The 27175-nt window shown below is 43.4% G+C and overlaps 1 protein-coding gene across 1 annotated transcript in view; it reads right to left on the bottom strand.

Moving 5' to 3' along the window:
* The window catches only part of LOC141106852 (uncharacterized), an 80456-nt gene that overhangs the window by 46277 nt on the left and 7004 nt on the right, over nucleotides 1-27175 (bottom strand). Inside the window, 5 exon segments of the mRNA XM_073597782.1 lie at nucleotides 549-598; nucleotides 895-1062; nucleotides 2059-2165; nucleotides 19245-19370; nucleotides 19373-21616. Coding sequence (XP_073453883.1) covers nucleotides 549-598; nucleotides 895-1062; nucleotides 2059-2165; nucleotides 19245-19370; nucleotides 19373-21616 — 2695 coding nt within the window.

Below are 27175 nucleotides of genomic sequence, written 5' to 3'. Positions count from 1 at the left end.
TGGAAACATTGTCCAATGTAGTAAATAGGATTACCTTATTGTGGTAAAGAGTTCATTCATGTGGTTTACAATATACACAGTACATTGGGCACTGGGGTAGGCACATTGATGATGTTCTTACTATCAGAAGTTAAGGTTTCTCATTCTTATTACAAATACTAAATATGGTTACTAATAATTGTAGGATTTTGTTTAGCATGTTGATATGAAGAGTTAACTGATTGCCTTTTGGGATCAGGAAGGAATCTCCTTAACCTAAAGAAAATGAGGCCGAGCTTTATATAGGTATCCTGCCTTCCTCTGTAAAAACAACTGCTTCAAAATTATAATTTTTTTTCGTGGGTGAATTCAGTAGACATAGACCTTTTCTCCTCTGATGTAACAGAGTAAATACAAACTTTATACTCATAGAAGTAAAATAATAATGGGAACTGGTTCTACATTTGGTGTTTTTTAACTTACTGGGGTCCATATGTAGAGAAGATTCTTCCTGCTTACTTTCTATAATCATCTCCCCCTCCATAGACTGCTGATTTCAAAACACCAACATCTCTTCTTCCTCTTCAATATCAGCTTTGAAGTCTTTCCATTCTTCATTCTAAAACCCAAAGATGATAGAACACATTTATAAAAAATAAAGAAAAGATTACATAGAAGAATGTCCTCTCATGGCTTAGAATACATGTTGAGGTCTACATGCTCAGTCCCACCTACCTGATGATGGTGAGGGATGATGTGCCTTCCTGTCTGGAATCCCGGGAATACAGAGAATGGGGACATGTCTCTGGTGGGTTCCCATTACTGGATCCATCTGTAGGAAACACACACACTGACTGAATACATTATTTCTATGTGTTTATCAGATGATGGGGGATCTAGGTGGACCCTCCGTACTGCTCTCTCTTTTACAATAATGTCTCCTCTTATGGGGATGTGAGGTGTGGCTGATTCTCCATCATGACATCCTTGTAGAGATCCTTGTGTCCGTCTAAATACTCCCAACTCCTTCCAACTTCTGGGTGTTAATGGATCACCAGATATTTTCTTCACCACTTTACAAACCTGTTTAAAGAGAGAAATTAATTAGTGAATGTGTATATCCTGCGCCCTTTCACCCGCGGACTTCTATACGAACTGATGGATAAACTGGCCTCATCTGCCCCTGTGAAAATTCTAATGGCTGGGGATTTCAATAATATTCTTGATTACGCATTAGATACTTCTAACCCGCAGTGTGCACATAATCTGGAGCTGGTTGACTGGGCTGCTTCTGTGGGACTGACGGGAGTATGGAGGTGGAAGCATCCGCAACTTAAGAGTTATTCTCACTTGTCTCTGGAGCATGCTTCCTCCTCCAAAATTGATCTTGCATTCTCTTCCTCGGATTTGCTGCCATTGATAATGGAGGCCTCCTGTCTTCCAGGGGGCTTATCAGATTACTCCCCACTCCAGGTTGTGTTGCGCTTGGCAGATTCCCGCTTCTCGGGTTCTTGGCATTTATCTCCTGACTCGGTATGTGATCCGTTGGTAGATGGTGTAATACAGCCGTCACTACAATCCTATTGGCAAATAATGAGGGTTCATCCACTACACAATTGATCTGGGATGCCTTCAAGGCAACTGTTAGAGGGGAGTATATTTCAGCCATTAAGGCTGCTAGAACCCAGCATAGCCATGACACCGAGATTTTACAGGAGAACAACAGGCATGCGTTCAGATATACGGTGACACTCCTTCGCCCCCACATCACTGGCAGACCTACGTCAGGCTAGAAGGGATCTCTATTAACACCACAAAGACATGGCAAAAAAGCTAGGGCCCGTACTGTGGACAGGTATTTGAACAAGGGGATAAGAATGGACGCCTGTTGGCAATGCTTGTGGCTGATAGCTATGCCTCCACTGTTGTCCCTTGTGTTTATTCGCCCTCTGGGGTCTTTTCGGGAGGAAATTCTTAACGCTTTTGTCTCTTTTTACGCAGCACTGTATTCCCATATTCCATCTTACTTGGGGGAGGATCTAGTAGCTCTCTTGGACCCGCTCCATCTTCCCACTTTACCTTTGGAGGTATCTGAGCTACTGGATGCACCTTTAAGGCGGAGGAACTTGCTGCAGTGGTGGGCTTTTTTCCCAACAGTAAGGCACTGGGACCAGTTGGGCTGCCGGCTGAGTGGTACCAACAACATTTAGATTTACTCTCACCACGTTTGTTAACCCTTTATCGGGAGTGTTTGAAGACAGGTCGACTGCCTCCCCCACTGTACGAAGCACATATTGTTCTCATTGCCAAGCTCGATAAGGACCCCTTGCACTGCGCTTCATATCGGCCAATTTCATTAATAAAATTTGGATTTTAAAATCCTTACAAAAATGCTGGCCAACAGACTCATGTCGGTTATATCACATTTAGTATTCAAAAACCAGACAAAGTTTTTGCTGGGGAAGGCCAATAATATCAATTTGAGAAGGGTTTACACTCAACTACAGTTGAGCCCTGAGATAACTAAGGGGGGAATCTTAGTCTTTTTGGATTTAGAAAAAGCCTTTGATTCTGTGGACTGGATTTACATGCAGGAATTACTATGGCAGTTTGGCATTGGTTCCACATTTTATGAATGGATTACGCTATTATATCATCCCCCAGTTGCGGTGGTTAAACTTAATGAGATGATTTCTTCCCGGTAGCTAAGGGGACATGCCAGGGATGTCCTCTGTCCCCTGGTTTATTTGCCCTACTTAGCCTTATGTGTGTCCTCAAGTATAAGTCGAGGGGGGCACTTTCAGCACAAAAAAATGTGCTGAAAAATTCGACTTATACTCGAGTATATACGGTACTGTGTATATATATATATATATATATATATATATATGTATTTTATTATTATTATTATTATTATTCTTTCTTCATTATTTGCTCTGGGAAGATTGCTGCTTTCATTTATCTGGGAGCTACATTGTACACTGGTGCTGCTGAATGGTAGTGCTGAATGTTTAATACAATTTTTATGTTTGTAACTTTTATGTGAAAAACTTCTAATAAAAAGAATTTAACAAAAAGAGAGAGAAATAAACAATGGTCACTCCCGACCTCCTATATTCCTCCTCACCTCCCCAGATATTATTATTATTATTATACAGTATTTATATAGCGCCAACAGTTTACGTAGCGCTTTACAACTTGAGGGTAGACAGTACAAATACAATACAATTTGATACAGTAGGAATCAGAGGGCCCTGCTCCTTGGAGCTTACAATCTAAGAGGGAAGGTCAAGAGATACAAGAGGTAATAACTGTGGGTGATGTGCTGATTGAGAAGATAAATGTACAGTTGTTAGGTGGGGGCCAGATAGGCTTCTCTGAAGAGATGAGTTTTCAGGGATCGTCTGAAAGTGGATAAAGTAGGAGAAAATCGGACGGATTGGGGTAGAGCATTCCAGAGGATGGGGGAGGCTCTGGAGAAGTCCTGAAGGCGAGCATGGGATGAGGTGACAAGGGAGTTTGAGAGCAGGAGGTCTTGGGAGGAGCGAAGAGAACGATTAGGTTGGTATTTTGTGACTAGGTTAGAGATGTAGCTAGGGGCCAGGTTGTGGATGGCTTTGTAAGTTATAGTTAGTATCTTGAATTTAATTCGGTGACTGAGTGGCAGCCAATGGAGGGATTGGCAGAGGGGTGTAGCAGACGCTGAGCGGTTTGTGTGGTGGATGAGCCTGGCCGCAGCGTTCATGATGGACTGAAGTGGGGATAGCCTATTTAGAGGTAAACCAATGAGGAGGGAGTTGCAGTAGTCAAGGTGGGAGATGACCAGGGAGTGGATTAGAAGCTTTGTGGTGTCATTGGTTAGGAAGGGGCGTATCTTGGAGATGTTGCGAAGACAGAGGCGGCAAGCTTTGGATAGTGATAGAATGTGGGGTCGAAAGGTTAGTTCAGAGTCCAGGATTACACCTAGGACCTTGGCGTGGGGAGATGGGTTGATAGTTGAGCCGTTGATCTTGACAGGGAGATCAGGGGAAGTGGCACCTGAGGGAGGAAATATCATGAGCTCGGTTTTGGATAGGTTGAGTTTGAGAAAGTGATGTGACATCCAGGCTGATATGTCTGCTAATAAGTTGGTAATGCGTGAGGAGACAGATGGAGAGAGCTGGGGGGTGGAGAGATAGATTTGGGTGTCATCAGCGTAGAGATGATATTTAAAGCCGTGGGAGGCAATCAACTGACCCAAGGAGGTGGTGTAGATTGAGAAAAGGAGAGGTCCGAGAACAGAACCTTGGGGGACCCCAACGGAAAAAGGAAGAGGAGAGGAGGAAGTAGAGTTGTAAGTGACACTGAAGGAGCGGTGGGATAGGTAGGATGAGAACCAGCGAAGAGTACAGTCACGGAGACCAAAGGAGTGGAGTTTTTTGAGGAGGAGGGGGTGGTCCACTGTGTCAAAGGCAGCAGAGAGATCCAGGAGAAGTAGTACAGAATAGTGTCCATTGGCTTTAGCCATTAGTAGGTCATTTGAGAGTTTAAGGAGAGCAGTTTCCGTGGAGTGTTGAGGGCGAAAACCGGACTGAAGGGGATCAAGAAGTTTATTCATGGTCAGATGGTCGCTTAATCGGTTGTAGACCAGTCTTTCAAGAAGTTTGGAGGAGAAGGAGAGCAAGGAGATGGGACGTAAGTTGTTGAGATTGGTGGGATCCAGTGAGGGCTTTTTTAGTATGGGGGTGACTAGCGCATGTTTTAGAGAGTTTGGGAAGATGCCACAAGAGAGGGAGAGGTTGAAAATGTGAGTTAGAGAGCGTAGAATCGAGTCAGAGGGTGAGCGTAGCATTTGCGAGGGAACAGGATCCAGAGGGCAAGTGGTTAGATGAGTGCTAGATAAAAGTTTAGCAACCTCAGTAGTAGTAGCAGGGTTGAATGAGGGAAGTAATGATTGTATCTGTGGACATGGGGTGTTGCATGGGGGAGGTTTTTGCGCATTGGCGATCTCCTCATGAATTGTATCAATCTTAGTTTTGAAGTGATTGGCAATCTTCTGGGCAGTGAGTGAGTTGGTGGGTGGAGGCAGTGGAGGACAGAGTAGAGTGTTGAAGGTAGAGAAGAGTTGACGTGGACTGGATGAGAAGGTGTTGATGAGTGTAATAAAGTAGGTCTGTTTGGCAGTGTGAAGGCAGGAGTAGTATTTTAGGAGGGCAGATTTATATTGTGTGAAGTCTTCCTGGGTCTTAGTCTTATGCCACAGGCGCTCAAGAGCGCGGCTAAGTTTTCTGAGACTTCTGGTGTCATCTGTTTGCCAGGGTTGTAGCAGTCGGGGCCTAATTCTGCATGTAGTGAGGGGGGCCAGCTTGTCTAGGGAGGAAGACAGTGAGCTGTTGTAAATGAAAGTAGCTTGGTTGGGGCAGGACAGGGGGGAGATTTTGTCATAGAGGTGATCAGTAGCAGAGTAGAGAAGAGAAGGGTTGAGGTGGCGAAGGTTTCTGCGTGTAACTGTTAGGCGGTTGGAGGGAGAAGAGGTGGAAGACAAGGAGAGAGCAAAACTAATAAGGTGGTGATCAGAGAGTGGGAGTGGATTGTTGGAAAGGTTGCACGGAGTGCACAGATAGGAGAAGGCAAGGTCAAGGGTGTTGCCATTGGAGTGGGTAGGAGCCTGTATCCATTGCTTCAGGTCAAGCGATGAGGTTAGACTGAGAAGTTTAGAAGTAATAGTAGTGTTAGTGTTGACAGGGATGTTGAAGTCCCCAAGAATAATTGTGGGGATTTCAGAAGAGAGAAAGTAGGGTAGCCAGGCAGAGAAGTCATCAAGAAAGGCTGATACCGGTCCAGGGGGCCGGTAGATGACAGCAATTCTTAGAGAAATGGGCGAGAAAAGACGAATGCAGTGTGCCTCAAAAGAGGAGAGTGTCAGAGAGGGAGGTGGGTGAAGAACCTGATAGGTGCTGCATGGGGCTAGAAGGATTCCCACTCCACCTCCCTTCCGTCCACTTGGTCTGGGTGAGTGAGTCCAGAGAAGGCCCCCATGGGAGAGGGAAGCAGGAGAAATAGTATCCGATTCATGAAGCCAGGTTTCAGTAATGGCAAGTAGGTTAAAGGAATTTGTGATAAAGAGGTCGTGGAGGGCGGTGAGTTTGTTGCAGACAGAACGTGCATTCCACAGGGCACAGGAAAAGGGGGGGGCTGGTTTTGGAAAGAGGAATATAGACCAAGTTCTGTGGGTTGCGGCTCCTGCCAGAGGGTGTAGGGGGATGGGAGCGTTGGGCAAAGACAGATGATGGTGGCCCAGGGTTTGGGGATATGTCACCAGAGATTAGGAGAAGCAGGAGGGTGAGGGAGGTAATGTGGGACTGTGATTTATGTGAAGGGGCATGTCTCAGAGTACTGGAGGTTTTATCAGTGTATGGATGTAGAATGAGCGAGAGTTGATAAGAGCAGTAGTAGGGGGAAGACAGAAGGCAGGGTGATATGTAAAAGCAGGCGGGTGGAGAGGGGGGGGTGAAGGTAAGAGAGTTTGAGGAGAGAGGACAGGAGTGTCAGAAGCAGTGGTAGAGAGTGCATGTTACAGAGCGGAAGGAGAGCCTATTAGAGAGACAGGGTCACCTGCAGTCTGTTAGCTGCTTTCCAGTGCAGATTGCTGTATTCGTTTGCTTCGTGCAATCGCTGAAGTGCAGAGAATGAAGTGCATATCACTTGTAGAAAGAATCACTTAGAGATAGAAGCCTTAAGGATAGAAGCCCCTGCAATGTGCTCCCCCAGCAATGTGCTGACCTCTTAAGGATGCTCAAATATATACTGTTATAAGGGTGGGGTTGAAGTTCGTTAATTAATCATGAGTGACTATAAGAGTGCCTAGCAATCAAAGTGAACTTTTTGCTTCAAAAGTCAGAATAGCAAGAGGCCAAGACAAGATCGAAGATTATTAGATAGAAGATTATTTTAATTACAGCAATAAAAATAATATCATAGGACCTCCCAGAATCCTCTTCACCTCCTCCTGATCTATACAGGACTCTCCTCTCTGTAGACTAAGGATGAGCTCCGGCATGTTCGCACAGCCCACGTGCAGAGCCCGCCAGGGAGTCTCACTGGGCTGCGCTAATCACAGGCAGTGAGACATTTCCCGATCTCTGTAGCCGCACATCAGGACAATGTCTCATTGCCTGTGATTAGCACAGCGCAGTGAGACTTCCTGGCGGGCTCTGCACATGGAGTGTGTGAACATGCCGGAGCTCGTCCTTACTGTAGACAGATAATAAACTGAGAATTAACTGGACTGTACTGAGATGAATAATGTCAGCACAGAGTTCCTCCATAGTTATGACACCTCAGACTGCTGTTAAAGAACATCTCTAACTAAAATCTTTTATTTTGGCTTGGAATGACTGAAGAAGAAATAATATTAATACATTTGTCCTGGATGGGGAGATATCTTTTCACTTCATGTCCAGCATGAATCCAGTCTATAAAACAGAGGCTCTGGATGGACAGTTGGATAAATAGTTCTATATTTTAGACGTATCTGGTCTATGGACCAGAGGCTCTGGATGGACAGTTGGATAAATGGTTCTATGTTTATGATGTATCCGGTCTATAAACCAGAGGCTCTGGATGGACAGTTGGATAAGTGGCTCTATATTTAGGATGTATCTGGTCTATAGAACTGAGTATGCAAACAACAGTGTTCCTGAAGACTGCCAAACCAGTGCCAGTGCCAGTGTAAACCAGTAACAATGTTCCTGAAAACTGCCAAACCAGTCCCAGTGCCAGTGTAAACCAGTAACAATGTTCCTGAAAACTGCCAAACCAGTCCCAGTGCCAACATACCAGTGTAAATCAGTAACAGTGTTCCTGATTGCCGCCATACCAGTTCTCCAGTGTTGCTAGACCAGTGTATGCCTGCAAAAGTGTTGTTGATAACTAGCCACAAAGGTCCGAATGTCGACAGACCAGCGTAAGCCAGAAACTGTGTTCCTAATTGCTGCCACATCAATGTCAAGGTCACCAGACTAATGCAGAAAGCAATAATATTCCTGTTCACTAGCCACCTCCGTGCCAGTGTCATAAGTACCAGTGTAGCCAGCAACAGTTTCCTTGATTGCCACCACACTAGTACAGCATCACCAGAACCAGTGGAGCTACAACAGTATTTCTGACGCCTGCTACAAAAGAGCAGTGTCATCTCAGCCTACTGCCTAGGCCAATCCTTTGCCTGATTGCTGACCACATTACTGTCTGCCATCTTACCTGACCCATCTGTGCATCCCACTGACTAAAATCCTGAGACACCAGTCCCAGCCATCCTCTACAGACAACTGCACTCCTGGAACCACAGGAACTCTATTGTTCAACCTTTGTTCATCCATCCAGGACTTCCTGGTCAGTGAGCATGGCATTCCTGGGGACAACCACGTCCAATAGGTTAGGCTTGCTTGGCTTACAGGTACAAGGACGGCTACAGGTGACAACACAGAGCTGTATTCCGTTACCACTTGTAGATAGGCAACCATTATACCATACACTGTTTTTATATGCAATGCTGTTTGATTTTTGGGACGCACAAGATACAATGTTTATTACATAATCAATCCATAAACACAAACGAATACTTTGAGTATGTCAAAATACCTGAGCTGGTAATCACTAAACGATCACTAAACGAAGGGTGCGTAACCCTGCACACCAGAGGCCATTGATATTAAGACATAACTTTCAATCAAATTATATAAAACATCTCTGGACTGTATTTATAAAGGTATAGTTTTATGATCTTTTACCCCAAAATGTCTATCAAGTAATGATTTCTTTTTACATATGTCTATCTAATATATCCGTTATCATTTATTATTATGTATTTATATGTGTTACATGATTTACCAGTGTTTTTAATTCTTATGTACATACTGTACCTTGCTCAGTTCTCTCAATGAGTTGGCAGTAAACTTCCGGCCGGCTGGTCTGTGTATATATACCACATCATTAGGTGTTATTTGCTTGAGAAAGGAGTACGCATGCCTCTATGTGGTATAGCGCATGTTCCGAAATGCGTTGCATTCTGGTCCTGAGCCCTGCCTGTGTCATCCTTCTCCTGGCTGCCCACCCGCTGCTGGAAGGACTTCGGCAAACTTCCTCCTCCACACGGGCACTTCTGTCACATTCCATCTGGTGGTACCAGCAGCTCCCGCAGCCTCCAACTGGCGTCCTGGACTTTCACTTATTGATGTGCCTGTTGTTTACCCATCTATTGTAAGTAGCCCTGCTGGGGGGTCTTTTAAAATACAAAGTCTTACTGTACTCAGAGGTGCTTCTCTGCTTTAGTTTTTGTCTGTGTATATTCAGAGTCTGCTAAACTCCACCAAGAAGCCTACCCTAGTGCCTTGGACATTTTTGGACTTATACCTTATAATAACACTGCTTGCATATTAGGTATTATGACCAAGCCTCTGCGCCTATAACCTTCTTCCTCTTATTTAATACCAATGGCCTTTGGTGCGCAGGGTTACGCACCCTTCGTTTAGTGAGCATATAATCAATCCAGACATTAAAAAAAAAGTCTCACAGATGTGGCATTCCCGTACTTGGGAGGGGTAGAAGAATGTGTTTTGGAGTGTATTTGTTAGTATGCCCATACTGTGTATTAACATATTTTATTAATTGACAACTTTGTGTAAAAAAGTAACATTTAATTTTCTTTCTGCATTTTACTAAAACGTGTGCCAAAAAAAATGAAATACCTTGGGGTGTTACCTCTCCAAATTGTGGTAATTTTGTGAATGTTCCTACTGTCCTCATGCTTCAGGGCCTCCAAAATGTGATAGGTAGATCAGAAAATTAGATGGCTAATTTTTGCCCCTAGCAAGCCTGAGGGTGCTCCTTGGATTTTGGATCTTTCTATGTGGTTAGGCTCTGTAAAAGTCTTACATATGTGGCAACCTCATACTGGGGAGCAGTAGAGGAGTGTATTTTTTTGGGTGTGATTGTAAGTATTCCCATGCTGCATGTTAGAAATAACTTGTTACAATGACAAATTTGTTAAATAAGATTATGGCAAACAAGTACAACTTCAAAAAAGCTTGTGTCTTACTATACATCTTAGAAAGTCTACTTTCCAAATTTTTGGGGCATTTCTACTGTCCTGGTGCTCCATAGTCTCCAAAATGTGATAGGTAATCTGGAAATTAAATGTGTTATTTATGCCCCTGTAGTGCCCACCCCGAAGGAACTCCTGTATGCCCAAAGTTAATTCCCCAGTTAAATGCACAGACAACCAGGCACGCAGCAACAGTCATCCTTTCTTGCTCAATAAAACAATCTAGACGTTTCCTGGTCTGTGGTCTGTGGTCTGTACGCACAATGTTTCTGCATAACTGGATGCCTGAAATAAATGGCTTAATATTGTATAAAAAGCTTTCAATAATGATGATTGCTCGTGAGACGAATTTTGTAATTATGTCTGCTCGAGTCAGCTTAAATCAAACTGTGTGTTTTATTGTACACACATAAAACTTGGAAAATACTTACAAAAATAGTACATTCATATTCAGAATTAGTGTTTTTTCATATATGCAAAAAATGTTCAAATATAGTTCATTTGTTTCAAAGATCTGAAAAGAGTTCTTAAAGTCATTAGACATGTGCTTTCCTTTGTCTTGGCTTTTTAAAGATGGCCGTTTAAGTTCTTGTGTCCTGGAAGAAATGCTGTGTGCATAGAAGAGAGAGAGAGCTGTATGTCTTGAAGAGGGAGATGTGTGTAGCTTGAAAGCAGGAAGTAGCAAGGAACAGAAAACTGTTTTCCTTCTGATTATATGAACTCAGTCTTTCAAATTTGCGCCCAAACACAAATCCCTCCCATACACTCCCCTTTCTCCTCCTTCCTAAGAGTGGGGGCTAACAGAGAGCAACATCTGGTTTAACTTTAACAAACCTTCTAAACATGAAACAAGATATATGTGAGAGAGACTATCAGACCACTTAAAACAAAAACGCATAAATCAAACAGAGTATTGGTTACATAGGAAGATTTTCAACCCATACATTTATTATTTACAAAATCCATCAAATTCTGACAGGTTCTTGACCTGCAGTCTCCGTTAATGAGTCGCCATCTGAATGCTATTAACTCAAAGTCTTATCATTCACACAATTGTAGAGAATGCATATTCTTTTTAATAAAGCCAATTAAAATTTAGATATTAAGAATATAACAATGCCCCCTTCCAATATCAGTCTGACATTCACCACTGAGCTCTCCAGACCAGATCCTGAGTGAAATCCCTTGATTAGCTTCAAAAACAGGAAGGAAAGGATCCTCAAAAGTAGCCCCTCCTAGCTCTGAACTAGCTGGGACCACGATGAACAACTGAAGAACATCAGCTGGGCTGCTAATTTGCTTCATCCAGCCCACTACATTCTAGAATCCTTCAGAAGGCAACGGAATTAATCAAACCTGCAGCCAGTGAAACCCAGAACAGCCCAAAGCAATCACAAACTGTTCCACAGCCAAAAAGAACTACATTTTCCTTATCATTCTAGCAACTTATTTAGGAGGGTGATACATACACTCCTTAAAAGTCTGAAGGTGCTCCTTGGATTTTGAACTTCTCTAAGTGGTTAAGCTCTGAAAAAGTCAATATATAATTGGTTCAAACATTAAAAATGTCTCACATATGTGGTATCCCTATACTTGGGAGTAAGTAGTAGAATATTATTTTTTATAGTCGTTTTTTGTTGGTGCCACGAGGGAGCTATAATGCCAAACACATCACAAAACTTTATCTGCATATAAACCTACCCCTTTTGGATATAAAGAAAAAGGTAAAAAGCGAGCCTCACCTGCAGTAATTACTAGGAACCATGCAGCTTATAGATAAGGGAACTTTATTACACAAAAATATCAAATGGTAATACAAAAAACACCGGATAAAAAACCCATTCCCAGCACCTCAGTAAAAAAATTAAAAGTAGACAATGTTGCCTGATCAAGATGCAGCTTGATCAGACAATGTTATGTATTTTTTTTTCATTACAATTTGATATTTTTGTGTAATAAAATATCTATAAGCTACATGGTCCCTAGTAATTACTGCAAGTGAGGCTCTCTTTTCACATTTTTCTTTTGTATGCTTGGTTGTTTACCAGCATCACACCTTATTGAGGTGAGTCAGCTATTTGAGGGATGCTGTGTTTGCTCTCATACAGAGCCTTCCCAGCCCATATACCCCAGTGAGCTACTGGCTACCCCCCTTGTTTTCTTTCCCTTTTGGATATACCAGCCACATAAGCAGGACCTGAAGTTACTTCTGAGTGACACAATAGATTAGCGGCCCCTTTCCTGGACTTTTTGTCTTCCCTATGGCCATCTATTCAGCTGCCTTGATTATCAGTACATGGGCTCCAGTTGTTGATGTAAATACTGATAATATCTCTTCCATCACTCTCATTTTTATGAATTAACAGATAGTCTCTCATACAATTCAATTTGATGCATGAACTCCTGAAGAAGTCGAAAACTTTTGGCGAAACGTTGAGATTGACACATCTATTGTAACATGGAATATGTAAACTATGTTTGGTGATCAAAACACAGTGAGATTCATGGTTTTAATTATTATTTTTAACTGAAATGAAACAAAAAATGGTTACATTTTAACAATATTTGTGTATTAATCAGCACTTTAAAAAACCCTATTTTTTCGTACTATATACAGTTTCAATAAAAAGTGTGTGAACCCTTTTGGAATGATATGGATTTCTGCACAAATTGGTCATAAAATGTGATCTGATCTTCATCTAAGTCACAACAATAGACAATCACAGTCTGCTTAAACTAATAACACACAAAGAATTAAATTTTACCATGTTTTTATTGAACACACCATGTAAACATTCACAGTGCAGGTGGAAAAAGTATGTGAACCCTTGGATTTAATAGCTGGTTAAACCTCCTTTGGCAGCAATAACTTCAACCAAACGTTTCCTGTAGTTGCAGATCAGACTTGTACAACGGTCAGGAGTAATTCTTGACCATTCCTCTTTACAGAACTGTTTCAGTTCAGCAATATTCTTGGGATGTCTGGTGTGAATCGCTTTCTTGAGGTCATGCCACAGCATCTCAATTGGGTTGAGGTCAGGACTCTGACTGGGCCACTCCAGAAGGCGTATTTTCTTCTGTTTAAGCCATTCTGTTGTTGATTTACTTCTATGCTTTGGGTCATTGTCCTGTTGCAACACCCATCTTCTGTTGAGCTTCAGCTGGTGGACAGATGGCCTTAAGTTCTCCTGCAAAATGTCTTGATAAACTTAGGAATTAATTTTTCCTTCGATGATAGCAATCTGTTCAAGCCCTGAAGCAGAAATGCAGTCTCAAACCATGATGCCCCCACCACCATACTTCACAGTTGGGGTGAGGTTTTGATGTTGGTGTGCTGTGCCTCTTTTTCTACACACATAGTGTTGTGTGTTTCTTCCAAACAACTCAACTTTGGTTTCATCTGTCCACAGAATATTTTGCCAGTGCTGCTGTGGAACATCTAGGTGCTCTTGTGCAAACTGTAAATGTGCAGCAATGTTTTTTTTTTGGACAGCAGTGGCTTCCTCTGTGGTATCCTCCCATGAAATCTATTCTTGTTTAGTGTTTTACGTATCGTAGATTCGCTAACAGGGATGTTAGCATATGCCAGAGACTTTTGTAAGTCTTTAGCTGACACTCTAGGATTCTTCTACACCTCATTGAGCAGTCTGCGCTGTGCTCTTGCAGTCATCTTTACAGGACGCCCACTCCTAGGGAGAGTAGCAGCAGTGCTGAACTTTTTCCATTTATAGACAATTTGTCTTACCGTGGACTGATGAACAGCAAGGCTTTTGGAGATAGTTTTATAATCCTTTCCAGCTTTATGCAAGTCAACAATTCTTAATCGTAGGTCTTCTGAGAGCTCTTTTGTGCGAGGCATCATTCACATCAGGCAATGCTTCTTGTGAAAAGCAAACCCAGAACTGGTGTGTGTTTTTTATAGGGCAGGGCAGCTGTAATCAACACCTCCAATCTCATCTCATTGATTGGACTCCAGTTGGCTGACACTCCAATTAGCTCTTGGAGATCTCATTAGTCTAGGGGTTCACATACTTTTTCCACCTGCACTGTGAATGTTTACATGGTTTGTTCAATAAAAACATGGTAACATTTAATTCTTTGTGTGTTATTAGTTTAAGCAGACTGTGATTGTCTATTGTTGTGACTTAGATAAAGATCAGAGTAGTAGAATGTATTTTGGGGGAAATTGTAAATATGCCCATACTGTGTGTTACAATTTTTTATTAATTAACAGGTTTGTGTAAAAAAATTAAATAACTTAAATTTACTTCCTGTAATTTCTAAAAACTTGTGTCAGAAAAATTAAATCCTCAAAAGACTCATCATGCCTCTTACAAAGATACCTTGGTGTTTACTCTCCAAAATGTGGTCATTTTGTGGGTGTTTCTCTTATCCTGGCACTGCAGGGCCTCAAGAAATGTGATAGAAAGTCAGGTGCAACATTTATGCACTTTGAAAGCCTGAAGGTGCTCCTTGGATTTTGGACCCCTTTATATATCTAGACATATAAAAAGTCTCACATGTGGTATCCCCATGCTTGAAAGGAGTAGAAGAAAGTGTTTTGAAGTGTAATTATAATGCCGCGTACACACGATCGGAATGTCCGACAGGAAATGTTCGATGTGAGCTTGTTGTCGGAAAGTCCAACCGTGTGTATGCTCCATCGAACATTTGCTGTCGGAATTTCCGCACACAAATGTTTGAGAGCAGGCTCTCAAATTTTCCGACAACAAAACTTGTTGTCGGAAAGTCCGATCGTGTGTACACAACTCCGTCGCACAAAATTTCACGCATGCACTGAATCAAGCAGAAGGAGCCGCACTGGCTATTGAACTCCCTTTTTCTTGGCTTGTCGTACATGTTGTACGTAACCGCGTTCTTGATGTTCAGAACATTTCTGTGACTGTGTGTATGCAAGACAAGTTTGAGCCAACATCACTCGGAAAAAAATGTACGGTTTTGTTGTCGGAAAATACGATCGTGTGTACGGGGCATAAGCATACCCATGTTGTGTGTGAGAAATAACTTGTTCAAATGACAACTTTGTGAAATAATAAATAATAACAAAGGGGGTCCCCAGATCCCAGCCCCCCCCATGTGAATGAGTATGGAGTACATAGTACCCCTATTTATTCACCAAACAAAACAAAACAAAAACAAATAAAAACACAAACACAGATTAATTTCAACAAGACCGAAGCCATGGGCGTAGGTGTACCCTTGCGCCTTTTCACAACTCTCCAAACCAGCTTTAATTGTAAGTGGACGAACACTGCCCTGAAGTATCTGGGTACATACATCCCCCCCAAAATGTCACAGATATTCAACCTGAATATTCATCCCTGCTAGCTATTTTGATCGGACCAGAGCTCTGTTTTTTTACTTTATATGGGCACATAAAAGGACTAGACTCAACAGACGACTACTTACGTTACCCAAACTGTATGGAGGCCTAGCAGTACCGGACCGTCGTAAATACCACTAAGCAACTCATTCAGCCAGACTGATGGATTGGAACCATCACCAGTCCACTAAATTATAGCCCTGACTAGAACAATCCCAGTGTAGCATACCCCTGAACAGAGCTCCCTGGTACTATAACTTACTGCCAAGAGACATGAAAAACCACCCCCTGATAGGTACGACCACGCAAACCTGCTCATCCCTTTTTACACTATCCCGCCTTACGACATCTGACTCCCCGCTTCGCCCAATATTGGGAACCCCAAAGTTCTCCCCCGGATACATGGACCCCATCTTTTGTTCCCTGATAAGCTCAGGTTACTTTCAAGCTTCCCATTTCCTTGTGAACGGTAAATGGCTGCCTGCGACTGAACTCATGAACCCAGACGGACCGTTCCATTTGGATTACTGGAGGGCTCTCCAATTTAGCCATTTTCTCAAATCAATACCTCCCCCTGGGAATCCTGACCAAACCTTAACTACTTACGAGACCTATTGCTCAGAGGAGGGCATAATGCCACATACCTTATCTGTTGCCTATCAACTGTTGGTTATACCACCAGAAGGCCTTCAACAGCAATGCCTCGAAATGTGGGAAAGGGACATGCAATGTACCTTTACGACGCGTCAAAAACAAAACATTCCTCACTTCACATACAAATCCTCAATATGCACGAAGACACAGGAGGCTAACTACAAAATCGTCACTAGATGGTACAATACCCCCACAAAACTACAAAAGATTTTCCCCTCTACCTCAGATCCCTGCTGGAGATGTCAGGGTGATCGGGGTATGATCTTCCACATCTTCTGGACATGCCCCAGTTTGGAGCATTTCTGGAAGACCATACAGCACATAATTCAGAAGTTCACTGAGCGCCCAGTCTTGGCTGATCCAGCATTCTTCCTACTCCATGCCTCTAACATTTCACGTAAGACCTACAAAAAATCATTAATTCGTCACTTACTCGATGCCACCAAGTCATGTATTCCCTTATGTTGGAAACCCACACAATCTCCAACCATTAGCCTGTGGCTTAGGAGGGTGGAAGACATTTAAAAAATGGAGGATCTAATCCTAATGGCCCGCCATCAAAATGAACAGTTCACCAAAACATGGTCCATTTGGAATATGTTTATCTTCTCGGATGAGGGTCGGGCCCTTTTGGAAGGTGACACAACAATTAGATCAGCCTCATTATAGATTAACGGTAGATCGGAGAAGCACACTGATGCCAACCGACCGTATCGGTTTGGGCTCGTAGCCCGTGATGTGAGTGTGCCCTGCCTCCATGAGCCCCAATTCTCCCCCTTCTCCCCCCTTCTCTTTGCACCCCTACTCCCTCTTTCATCTCTTTCTCCCCCCCGCCTTTTTCTTTCTTTGTCCATTCTCTCTGTTTCTATATGTCTAGGTATACAGGGATATATGGGTTCCTCCGTAGGCCTACACTACTCTGCTCCTCTATTATACTGTCTTTTTCTTTTGATAATTAAGGATGTTGTAGGATGTTGTATTCCGTGTATTTTTGCCCTTTTAATAAATAAAAGATTTGAAAAAAAAAACACAAACACAGTTTTTGACAAATCCTTTATAAAAAAAAAAAAAATGCCCATGAAGTAAATCAGTAAATCCAGTGTCGAGCGATATGAAGGCCGACCACCGATCCAAAAAAAGAGGTGCGCATGCAATGCTTTTTTTTTTTAACAGAAAAGTTTTTATTAAACAATTCAGTATTACAATACAGTCAGTTTCAGACAGTCAATTCTTGTTTAGTTACAATATCAGTTCAGGGTATCTATATTCAGCATCTTACAACTCCATACACAATATACTTCTAACATTTCTCAACCGGTGACAACTCCCAAGTTACTCTCTACTAGATCCGGTGCAGAATTTCCTTAGGGTGTTCAATCTCCTTCCCCTGGGGGGAGGCCTTCAGTTGCTCAGCCTGTGTATTAGACTAGTACCCTTGTCAGGCGTGGTTGGGTGTCACCCGGTGGGAATGGGGGGGCATTGACCCCCTTCTGGAAAAGGGGGGGTCCATCAGTTGGTCCCCCACCTCTCCAGCTCCTCACCCACTGCGCACGCAATGCTTACCTTCTGGCAACTGACACAGCTCTGGTTCCCACCAACGATAAATAAACAAAAAGGTAGGGTCACCTGTTATCGGCACTCCAGGGCCTCCAAAATGTGATAGGTAGTCAGGAAATTAAATGTGTCATTTACAGTATGCTCCTTTAAAGCCTAAAGGTGCTCCTTAGATTTTGGGCCTCTCTATGTGATTAGACTCTTAAAAAGTCTCACATATGTTGTATCACCATATTAGGGGAAAGTAGTAAAATGCATTTTGGAGTGTAATTCTAAGTGTGACCATACTGTGTGTTATGATAATTTATTAATTGACAGCTTTGTGTTAAAAAAAAAAAATCTTTTTATATTTTTTAAAAACTTGTGGCTGAAAAGTTAAATCCTCAAAAGACTCATCATGCCTATTAAAAAATACCTTGAGGTGTTTACTCTCCAAAATGTGGTGATTTTGTGGGTGTTTCTCCTATCCTGGCACTTTAGTGAATCAAGAAATGTGAGTGATGGTCAGGAAATCAGATGCACTATTTGCCTGAAGGTGTTCCTGGGATTTTGGGCCCCTCTATGCATCCAGACAGAACAAAAAGTCTCACACATGTGGTATCCCAATCCTTGGAAAGTGTGGAAGAATGTGTTTTGTGGTGTAATTCTAAGTATACTCATGTTGTGTGTGAGAAACAACTTGCTAAAATGACAACTTTGTGAAATAAAATCAGATTTTATTTCATTTCTTTATTTTATAGAAAAGATTGTGGAAAAAATGTACATAAAAAAACTCATTCTGCCTCTTACTAAGTACCTTGGACTGTATACTTTCCATAAAGGCGTCATTTGGGGGTATTTGTACTGTCCTGGCATGTTAGAGACTCAAGAATTTAGATATTCAGTCGGTACATCAGTATTGAATAATTTTTATTATATACACTATACATTGTAGACTTTATAACTTTCACACAGAGTAGATAATATACACTAATTTGCTTTGTATTTTAACCAAAGAAATGTCGAAAATTAAATTTTGCCCTAAATTTATGAAGAAAGATTATTTACTTGCAATTTTTAATTTTTTTTTTTTTTTTAATTCAAAATTCTCAGGTTTTTTTCTCATTATATATTAAAAGCGGTGAGAAAAACACAACTAAAGCTTTACGTGTCTCAAAAAAAGATATAAAATTATTTTGAATACAGTGTTGCATGACCGAGTAATTGTCAGTCAAATTATCACTGTGCTGGAAACTAAAGAATGGCGTATACAGGAAGGGGGAATAACATGGCGGTCTTTAAGTGGTTAACAAACAATAAAAACTAAGCTAGAATCTAAATCAAAACCTTTATAATTGAAGATAATAAACAATAAAGTGTATTTATTATTGGTTGGACCAATAAGAAGCCGGCTTCTTCAGTAATACATAAAAAGAGCAAAAATGTACAGAAACCGATATCAACCAATAAGAAGTGTTGTCCATGTATTGTCATATCTGGCCATGTATTAGCACAGTTTAGTTGTATGGTGCGGTCTGTGTGAGTGCGGGACCGAGTCATCTCTATATGTTTAGAGGATCGTATTACTAGAATTCAATCCCTGCAGACTCAGATCTATCAAACCGAACCTGAAAAACATTCAATATATTCCGCCCCACCCCCAACACACCACTGTTATCATGAGAAAGATTGTTATCTCGTGTGAATTCTCTGATGATACACAAGGTTTCCTTTCTGAATGAAACATTTCCCGCACTCCGAACAAGAATAAGGACGCTCACCTGTGTGAACTCTCTGGTGTACATTAAGTCTTTCTTTTGTAATGAAACCTTTCCCGCACTCTGAGCATGAATAGGGACGCTCCCCTGTGTGAAGCTTCTGGTGTCTAATAAGATTTCTTTTCGTAGGGAAACCTTTCCCGCACTCTGAGCATGAATAAGGAAGGTCAACCGTGTGACATATCTGGTGTGAAATAAGATTTCTTTTGTCGGAGAAACGTTTCCCGCACTCTGAACATGAATAAGGACACTCTCCTGTGTGACTTCTTTGGTGTCTAAGAAGATTTTGTTTCTTAGCGAAACGTTTCCCAGACTCTGAGCATGGAAAGGGACGTTCACCTGTGTGCATTCTAAGATGTTGAAGTAGGTAATCTTTATGAAAGAAACACTTCCCGCACTCTGAACATGAATGGGGGCGCTCCCCTGTATGAAGCTTCTGGTGTCTACTAAGATTGCTTTTCAGAGTGAAACCTTTCCCGCACTCTAAACATGATTAGGGACGCTCACCCGTGTGAATCATCTGGTGTTTATCAAGGCGTTTTTTCTCAGCGAAAACTTTCCCGCACTCTGAACATGAAAAGGGACTTACACCTGTGTGAATTGTCTGATGTTTAAGAAGGCTTATTTTTTCAATGAAACATTTCCCGCACTCTGAACATGAATAGGGACGCTCCCCTGTGTGAAGCTTCCAGTGTCTACTAAGATTGCTTTTATGAGTGAAACGTTTCCCGCACTCTGAACAGGAATAGGCACGCTCACCCGTGTGAATCTTCTGGTGTTGATCAAGAAGTTTTTTCTCAGTGAAATCTTTCCCGCACTCTGAACATGAATAGGGACGCTCACCCGTGTGAATCATCTGGTGTTTATCAAGATGTTTTTTCACAGTGAAACATTTCCCACACTCTGAGCACGGAAAGGGACGTTCACCCGTGTGCATTCGAAGATGTTGAAGTAGGCTAGCTTTCTGAACAAAACATTTCCCGCACTCTGAACATGAATGGGGACGCTCCCCAGTGTGAAGCTTCTGGTGTTTATAAAGATGTTTTTTCTCAGTGAAACCTTTCCCGCACTCTGAACATGAATAGGGACGCTCACCCGTGTGAATTCTAAGATGTTTTAAAAGCTGATATTTCTGAAAGAAACATTTCCCGCACTCTGAACATGAATGGGGGCGCTCCCCTGTGTGAAGCTTATGGTGTCTATTAAGACTGTTTTTCTGAGTGAAACCTTTCCCGCACTCTGAACAGTAATAGGCACGCTCACCCGTGTGAATCATCTGATGTTTATCAAGACTTTTTTTCTCAGTGAAACCTTTCCCGCACTCTGAACATGAATAGGGACGCTCACCCGTGTGAATCATCTGGTGTTTATCAAGACGTTTTTTCTTAGTGAAACCTTTCCCGCACTCTGAACATGAATAGGGATGCTCACCCGTGTGAATCATCTGGTGTTTATCAAGAATTTTTTTCTTAGTGAAACTTTTCCCGCACTCTGAACATGAAAAGGGCCAATCACCTGTGTGACATTTCTGATGTTTAAGAAGGCTTCTTTTTTCAATGAAACCTTTCCCGCACTCTGAACAAGAAAAGGGACTTACACCTGTGTGAATTGTCTGATGTGTAAGAAGTCTTTGTTTTCTAGTGAAACATTTCCCGCACTCTGAACAAGAAAAGGGGCGTTCACCAGTGTGCATTTTATGATGTACAAGAAGTTGTCCTTTCCTAATAAAACATTTTCCACACTCTGAACAAAAAAAGGGACGCTCACCAGTGTGAATTCTCTGATGTTCAAGAAGTTGTCCTTTACTAATAAAACATTTCCCGCACTCTGAACAAGAAAAGGGGCATTCACCAGTGTGCATTTTATGATGTGCAAGAAGTTGTCCTTTCCTAATAAAAAATTTCCCACACTCTGAACAAAAAAAGGGACGCTCACCAGTGTGAATTCTCTGATGTTCAAGAAGTTGTCGTTTACTAATAAAACGTTTCCCGCACTCTGAACATGAATAGGGACGCTTAGCATTGTGATATTTCTCATGGCTAAGAAGTGATCTCTTTTTTGTGAAAAGTTTCCCACACACTGAACATGACAATGAAGTCTCCTCTGTGTGATCTCCTTCCTGCCCTGAAGAAGATTCCTCGGGAATAGACGGATCTATTAAAGTATTTCCACTGTGAGATCTTAGAGTCCTGGAATGTGATTTATCAGAAGATTCCTCAGACGTATTCCGCACATTATGGTCATCTGCTGAGAAATAATTTTACAATAAATGTTAGAAGAATTTTTGGAATTTTGTATTTAATGTCCCTTTACAGTGCGGTCCCCTTTATATCACTGTGCCTCTTTACATTGCAGTGTGCCCACAATCACAGCCCCCCATCACTGTGCCCCTTTACATTACAGTGCCCCCCACAATCACAGCCCCCCATCACTGTGCCCCTTTACATTACAGTGCCCCCCACAATCACAGCCCCCATCACAGTGCCCCTTTACATTACAATGCCCCCCCCCTGTATTTACAGCCCCCCATTACAGTGCCCCTTGCAGTCATGGTCCCCCCCATCACTGCCTCTTTAAATCCCCTGCACAGTCCTACCTTCAGCAGAGCAGAGGCAGTTATCAGCCCTCTGTGTCCTCTGCCGGGTCTTCCGCCCCACAGACGATGTCATCCAATCAGAAGGGCAGGGGGTGGGAGGAGCTGCAGATCTGGATGCTTGGTAATATGAAAAGACTCCCACTTTCTCTCCAGATCTCCTGCCCCCTTCCCTGCCGATTAAATGATATAGTCAGTGAGGTGAGAGGCCCGGGGGAGGGCACACAGGCTAAGTGTTATAACCGCACAGCATGAGGTGAGTGGTGACCGTACTCTGTGATAGTCCTGTCCGGACTGCAGTCACCACTCACCTCCTGCTACGTGGACCGGTCATCAACAGGCCACAGACTGGTACTGGTCTGCAGCTTGGGGACCCCTAATCTACAGTATCTCCTCCTCATTTGTTGGGAACATGACATTATATTGAGGAATGGAGATGGACCTTTCATATGGTGTACAGTATCTCCTCCTCATTAATTGGGAACATGACATTATACTGAGGAATGGAGATGGACCTTTCATATGGTGTACAGTATCTCCTCCTCATTTGTAGGGAACATGACATTATATTGAGGAATGGAGATGGACCTTTCATATGGTGTACATAGGGTGGCTTTGGCCAATTATGGCTCAGGGGGTTTAGTACACGCCCCACACTATATAAGGCCGCCTGCACGTCGGCCCTGTTTAGTGTGTTTCGGTGTTGAGAGATAGAGAGAGAGAGAGACAGTGTCATTTGATTTACGTTAGATAGAGTAGGCAGGCGAGTCAGTTAGCTGCACTTACAGTGTATTGTGTATATATACATCCTAAGTGTATATATATATATATATACATATACACTGTATTCAGTTTAGCTAGATCCGTTCCGGTTATTTTCTTCCTACTGACAGGCAGGCAGGTGTTATTACAGTATTTACAGCTACCTGAAGAAAATTGCTGGTGTTCTTCTGATCCTATTTGTCCTATTAGCTACAGTATTTACAGTTAGTGTAGTGCGTCCTCTGCACAGTGTGCACCTAAAGCTACCTGAAGAAAATTGGTGGTGTTCTTCTGATCCTATTAGTATCACAGGCAGCTTTAGTATTTACAAGTTAGTGTAGTGCGTCCTCTGCACAGTGTGCACCTAAAGCTACCTGAAGAAAATTGGTGGTGTTCTTCGGATCCTTTTAGTACAGTACCACAGGCAGATGCAGTATTTACAAGTTAGTGTAGTGCATCCTCTGCACAGTGTGCACCTAAAGCTACCTGAAAAAACTTAGTGGTGTTCTTCTGATCCTATTAATACCACAGACAGGCAGATACAGTTATAAAGTTAGTATACTGTGTCCTCTGCACAGTGTGCACCTAAAGCTACCTGAATAAAATTGGTGGTGTTCTTCTGATCCTATTAATACCACAGGCAGGCAGCTACAGTATTTACAGTTAGTGTAGTCCATCCTCTGCAAAGTGTGCACATAAAGCTACCTGGTGACAATTGCTTTTGTTCTGCTCCTATTAATACCACAGGCAGGCAGCTACAGTATTTACAGTTAGTGTAGTGCGTCCTCTGCACAGTGTGCACCTAAAGCTACCTGAAGAAAATTGGTGGTGTTTTTCTGATCCTTTTAGTACAGTACCGCAGGCAGCTGCAGTATTTACAAGTTAGTGTAGTGCATCCTCTGCACAGTGTACACCTAAAGCTACCTGAAGAAAATTGGTGGTGTTCTTCTGATCCTATTAGTATCGCAGGCAGGCAGCTACAGTATTTACAGTTAGTGTAGTGCGTCCTCTGCACAGTGTGCACCTAAAGCTACCTGAAGACAATTGCTGTTGTTCTGCTCCTATTAATACCACAGGCAGGCAGCTACAGTATTTACAGTTAGTGTAGTGCGTCCTCTGCACAGTGTGCACCTAAAGCTACCTGAAGAAAATTGGTGGTGTTCTGATCCTATATTAATACCACAGGCAGGCAGCTACAGTATTTACAGTTAGTGTACTGTGTCCTTTGCACAGTGTGCACTTAAAGCTGCCTGAAGACAATTGCTGGTGTTCTAATACTAATAATACTACAGGCAGGCAGTTGATTCTATTAGCTGCAGTATCAGTATATATATACATCCCAGCTTTGTGCAGCTACATCTCACTGCAGGCCATTAGTATGTCTGGAAGGCCAACAAGGAGAGGCAGACAGTCACAAGCCAATAAAAGAGGGCAAGCAGGCTCTGTGTCTAGAGGCAACAGTGCTGGTCATGGAGACGGTGCATCCTCATCAGCACGTGGCCGTGGGACTTGCTGGCCGTGTTGACCCGCAACATGCGGAAGACTTGGTAGAGTGGATGACCAAGCCGTCCTCATCCTCCTCATCCTCTCTTACCCAGGCTCAGGGTACTTTGTCTGGCAAAGCAGCTGCCAACGCGGCCTCTTCCCTTGGCTCAATGGCATCAGTCATTCCTTCCCTAGCCCCACCATGTCCTCCTGAGGAGTCCCCCGAGCTGTTTGACCACAGTTTTGGGTACATGCTCCAGGAAGATGCCCAGCGTTTTGAAGGCTCCGATGATGGTACCCACCTAGAGGAAGGCAGTAACGTGAGCCCAGAGAGAGGGGGTGCCCAAAAAGGACAGCAATCAGGCAGTCGTGTTCCCCCAGTTGCAGCATACTGCCAGCTTTGCTCCAGTGATGAGGAGGGAGGGGATGATGAGGTCACTGACTCCACGTGGGTGCCTGATAGGAGGAGGAGGAGGAGGCACATCACTAACGAGGCAGGATGCCCTCCAGGGGCCAGCTTAAGGGCAGCACACCGACTGCATCACACAGCAGAGCTCCGCATGTGCAGGGCGCTGCTGTCTCTGCGCGTTATTCCAAAAGTTCTTTGGTGTGGGCCTTTTTTGAGACGAGTGCATCAGATCCCACAGCTGCTATTTGCAACATATGTCTCAAGCGTTTCTCGCATGGCCAAAACATCACCCGCTTGGGCACCACATGCTTGACCAGACATATGTCAACCTGCTATGCAGTTTGTTGGCAAGCGTACCTAAAAGACCCACACCAAAGAACAAAGAGGACCTCTCCTTGCTCCTCATCAGCTGGGATCTCCAACCCCACTATACCTTCAGACCTCTCTGAGACCTGCACTGAGAGGAATGAAGGTGTAGAATTAGGTGTGTCACAGCCAAGTACTTGGGGGCAATCTGCTATCGGTCCACCGAGGTCAGATTGTACCAGGCAAATTTCCCTGCCCCAGCTGCTGCACCGCCGAAAGAAGTTCACTCCCAGCCATCCACATGCCCAGCGGTTGAATGCTAGCTTTGCTAAATTTCTAGTACTTCAACTGCTGCCTTTTCAGTTGGTAGACTCTGCCCCCGTCCGCGAGTTTGTGGAATGTGCGGTTCCTCAGTGGCAGGTTCCCAAACGCCACTTTTTCTCACGGAAGGCAATTCCGGCTCTCTACCGGCATGACCGGCATGTGGAAGGCAATGTCTTGGCCTCGCTGGACAGGGCGGTCAGCGGTAAGGTGCATATTACTGCTGACTCATGGTCCAGCAGGCATGGACAGGGACGTTACCTATCTTTCACCACGCACTGGGTGGCTCTTCTGGCAGCTGGGAAGGATGCAGGACAGGGTGCAGTAGTGTTGGAGGTTGTTCTGCCACCACGCCTCCAAAATATTACTAGTGGTGATTCTACCAAACCTCTCTCCTCCATCCCCTCCTCTTCTTCTTCCTCCATGGCCTCTTCCTGTGCTGATTTGTCCTCGGAACCAGCGTTGCTCTGTAGGCATTCAAGGGGCTACGCAAGCACGCAGGCAAAAAGATGCCATGCAGTGCTTGAGCTGGTGTGCTTGGGGGACAGGAGCCTCACTGGGGCAGAGATTCTGTCAGCTCTGCAGGGGCAGGTTCAGAGGTGGTTGACGTCACGCCAGCTTAAGGCAGGTATGGTGGTTTACAACAATGGCACCAACCTCCTCTCCGCTCTCCGACAGGGACAACTGACCCATGTGTCCTGTTTGTCTCACGTCCTTAACTTGGTGGTGCAGCAGTTCTCAGGCAGGTACCCGGGCTTACAGGATGTCCTGAGGCAGGCCAGGAAAGTTTCTGTACATTTCCGCAGGTCATATAATGCCAGTTCTCGGCTGGCTGACCTCCAAAAAGAATTTAACCTGCCCAAGAACTGCCTAATCTGTGACATGCCCACTAGGTGGAACTCAACGTTGGCCATGCTGCAGCGGCTGCACACACAGCAGAGGGCCATCATGATTACCTGTGCGACTATGGCACCAGGACAGGGTCAGGGGAGCTTGTTTTTTTTTTCCCACGCCAGTGGGCCATGATTAGGGATGCATGCACTGTCCTGTCACCTGGTTCTGGGCGCCGCCACCAGTGGCTAAGGCCCAATTTTTCAGCTCCTGTTTAACAGGGGCGTGTAATTACAATTTTTGATGCAATATTTTGCAGGAGGGCTCATTCCTGCGCTCCAACTAGAGTATCTGTGAGGGGTTGCAGTGTTGTGGCACCAGTGCCTTCGGTCCAATTATTCTGCCCCTGTTCAACAGATGCATGTAATTACAGTGACTTACAGTGTTGTGGCACCAGCACCACCACCATCACCAAAGGCCCAATTTTTCTGAACCTGTTCAACAGGTGCATGTAATTACAATTCTTGATCTAATATTTCACAGCAGGGCCCATTCCAGCGCCCACCAAGAGTAACTGTGAGGACTTACAGTGTTGTGGCACCAGCACCACCATCACCAAAGGCCCAATTTTTCTGACCCTGTTCAACAGAGGCATGTAATTACAATTCTTGATCTAATATTTCACAGCAGGGCTTTGTGAGGGCTTACAGTGTTGTGGCAACACCAACACCTAAGGCCCTAATTTCTGCAGAGTATATAGGGCAGGCCTCTACTTTCAAACATCCAACTTACAAATGACTCCTACTTGCAAACGGATGGAGACAACAGGAAGTGAGATGAAATCTACCCTTAGGAAGGGAAATTCTGTCCTTTAAGAGTTAATATGGGAAAAACGTGTCTCCTCTTCACTGATGCTTTATCATCAATCCTTGTTTCACTAAAAACCCCAAATTGTCAAAAAACATTTGTCATTGGGACAGAAAGTGAGGTGAAATCTTCTGAAGAGGTGCACAGACAGCAAAACAAATGTTACAGGGGCGATAACCCTTCCCTATGTTTTCCAAAAAGCTTAAAAATAGATTTTTTGGCTGGAACTACA

The sequence above is a fragment of the Aquarana catesbeiana genome, linkage group LG08 (assembly GCF_042186555.1).
Source record: "Aquarana catesbeiana isolate 2022-GZ linkage group LG08, ASM4218655v1, whole genome shotgun sequence".
Classification (NCBI taxonomy): domain Eukaryota; kingdom Metazoa; phylum Chordata; class Amphibia; order Anura; family Ranidae; genus Aquarana; species Aquarana catesbeiana.
The sequence above is the reverse complement of the archived record's forward strand: the minus strand, read 5'-3'. Positions and strand labels throughout refer to the sequence as shown.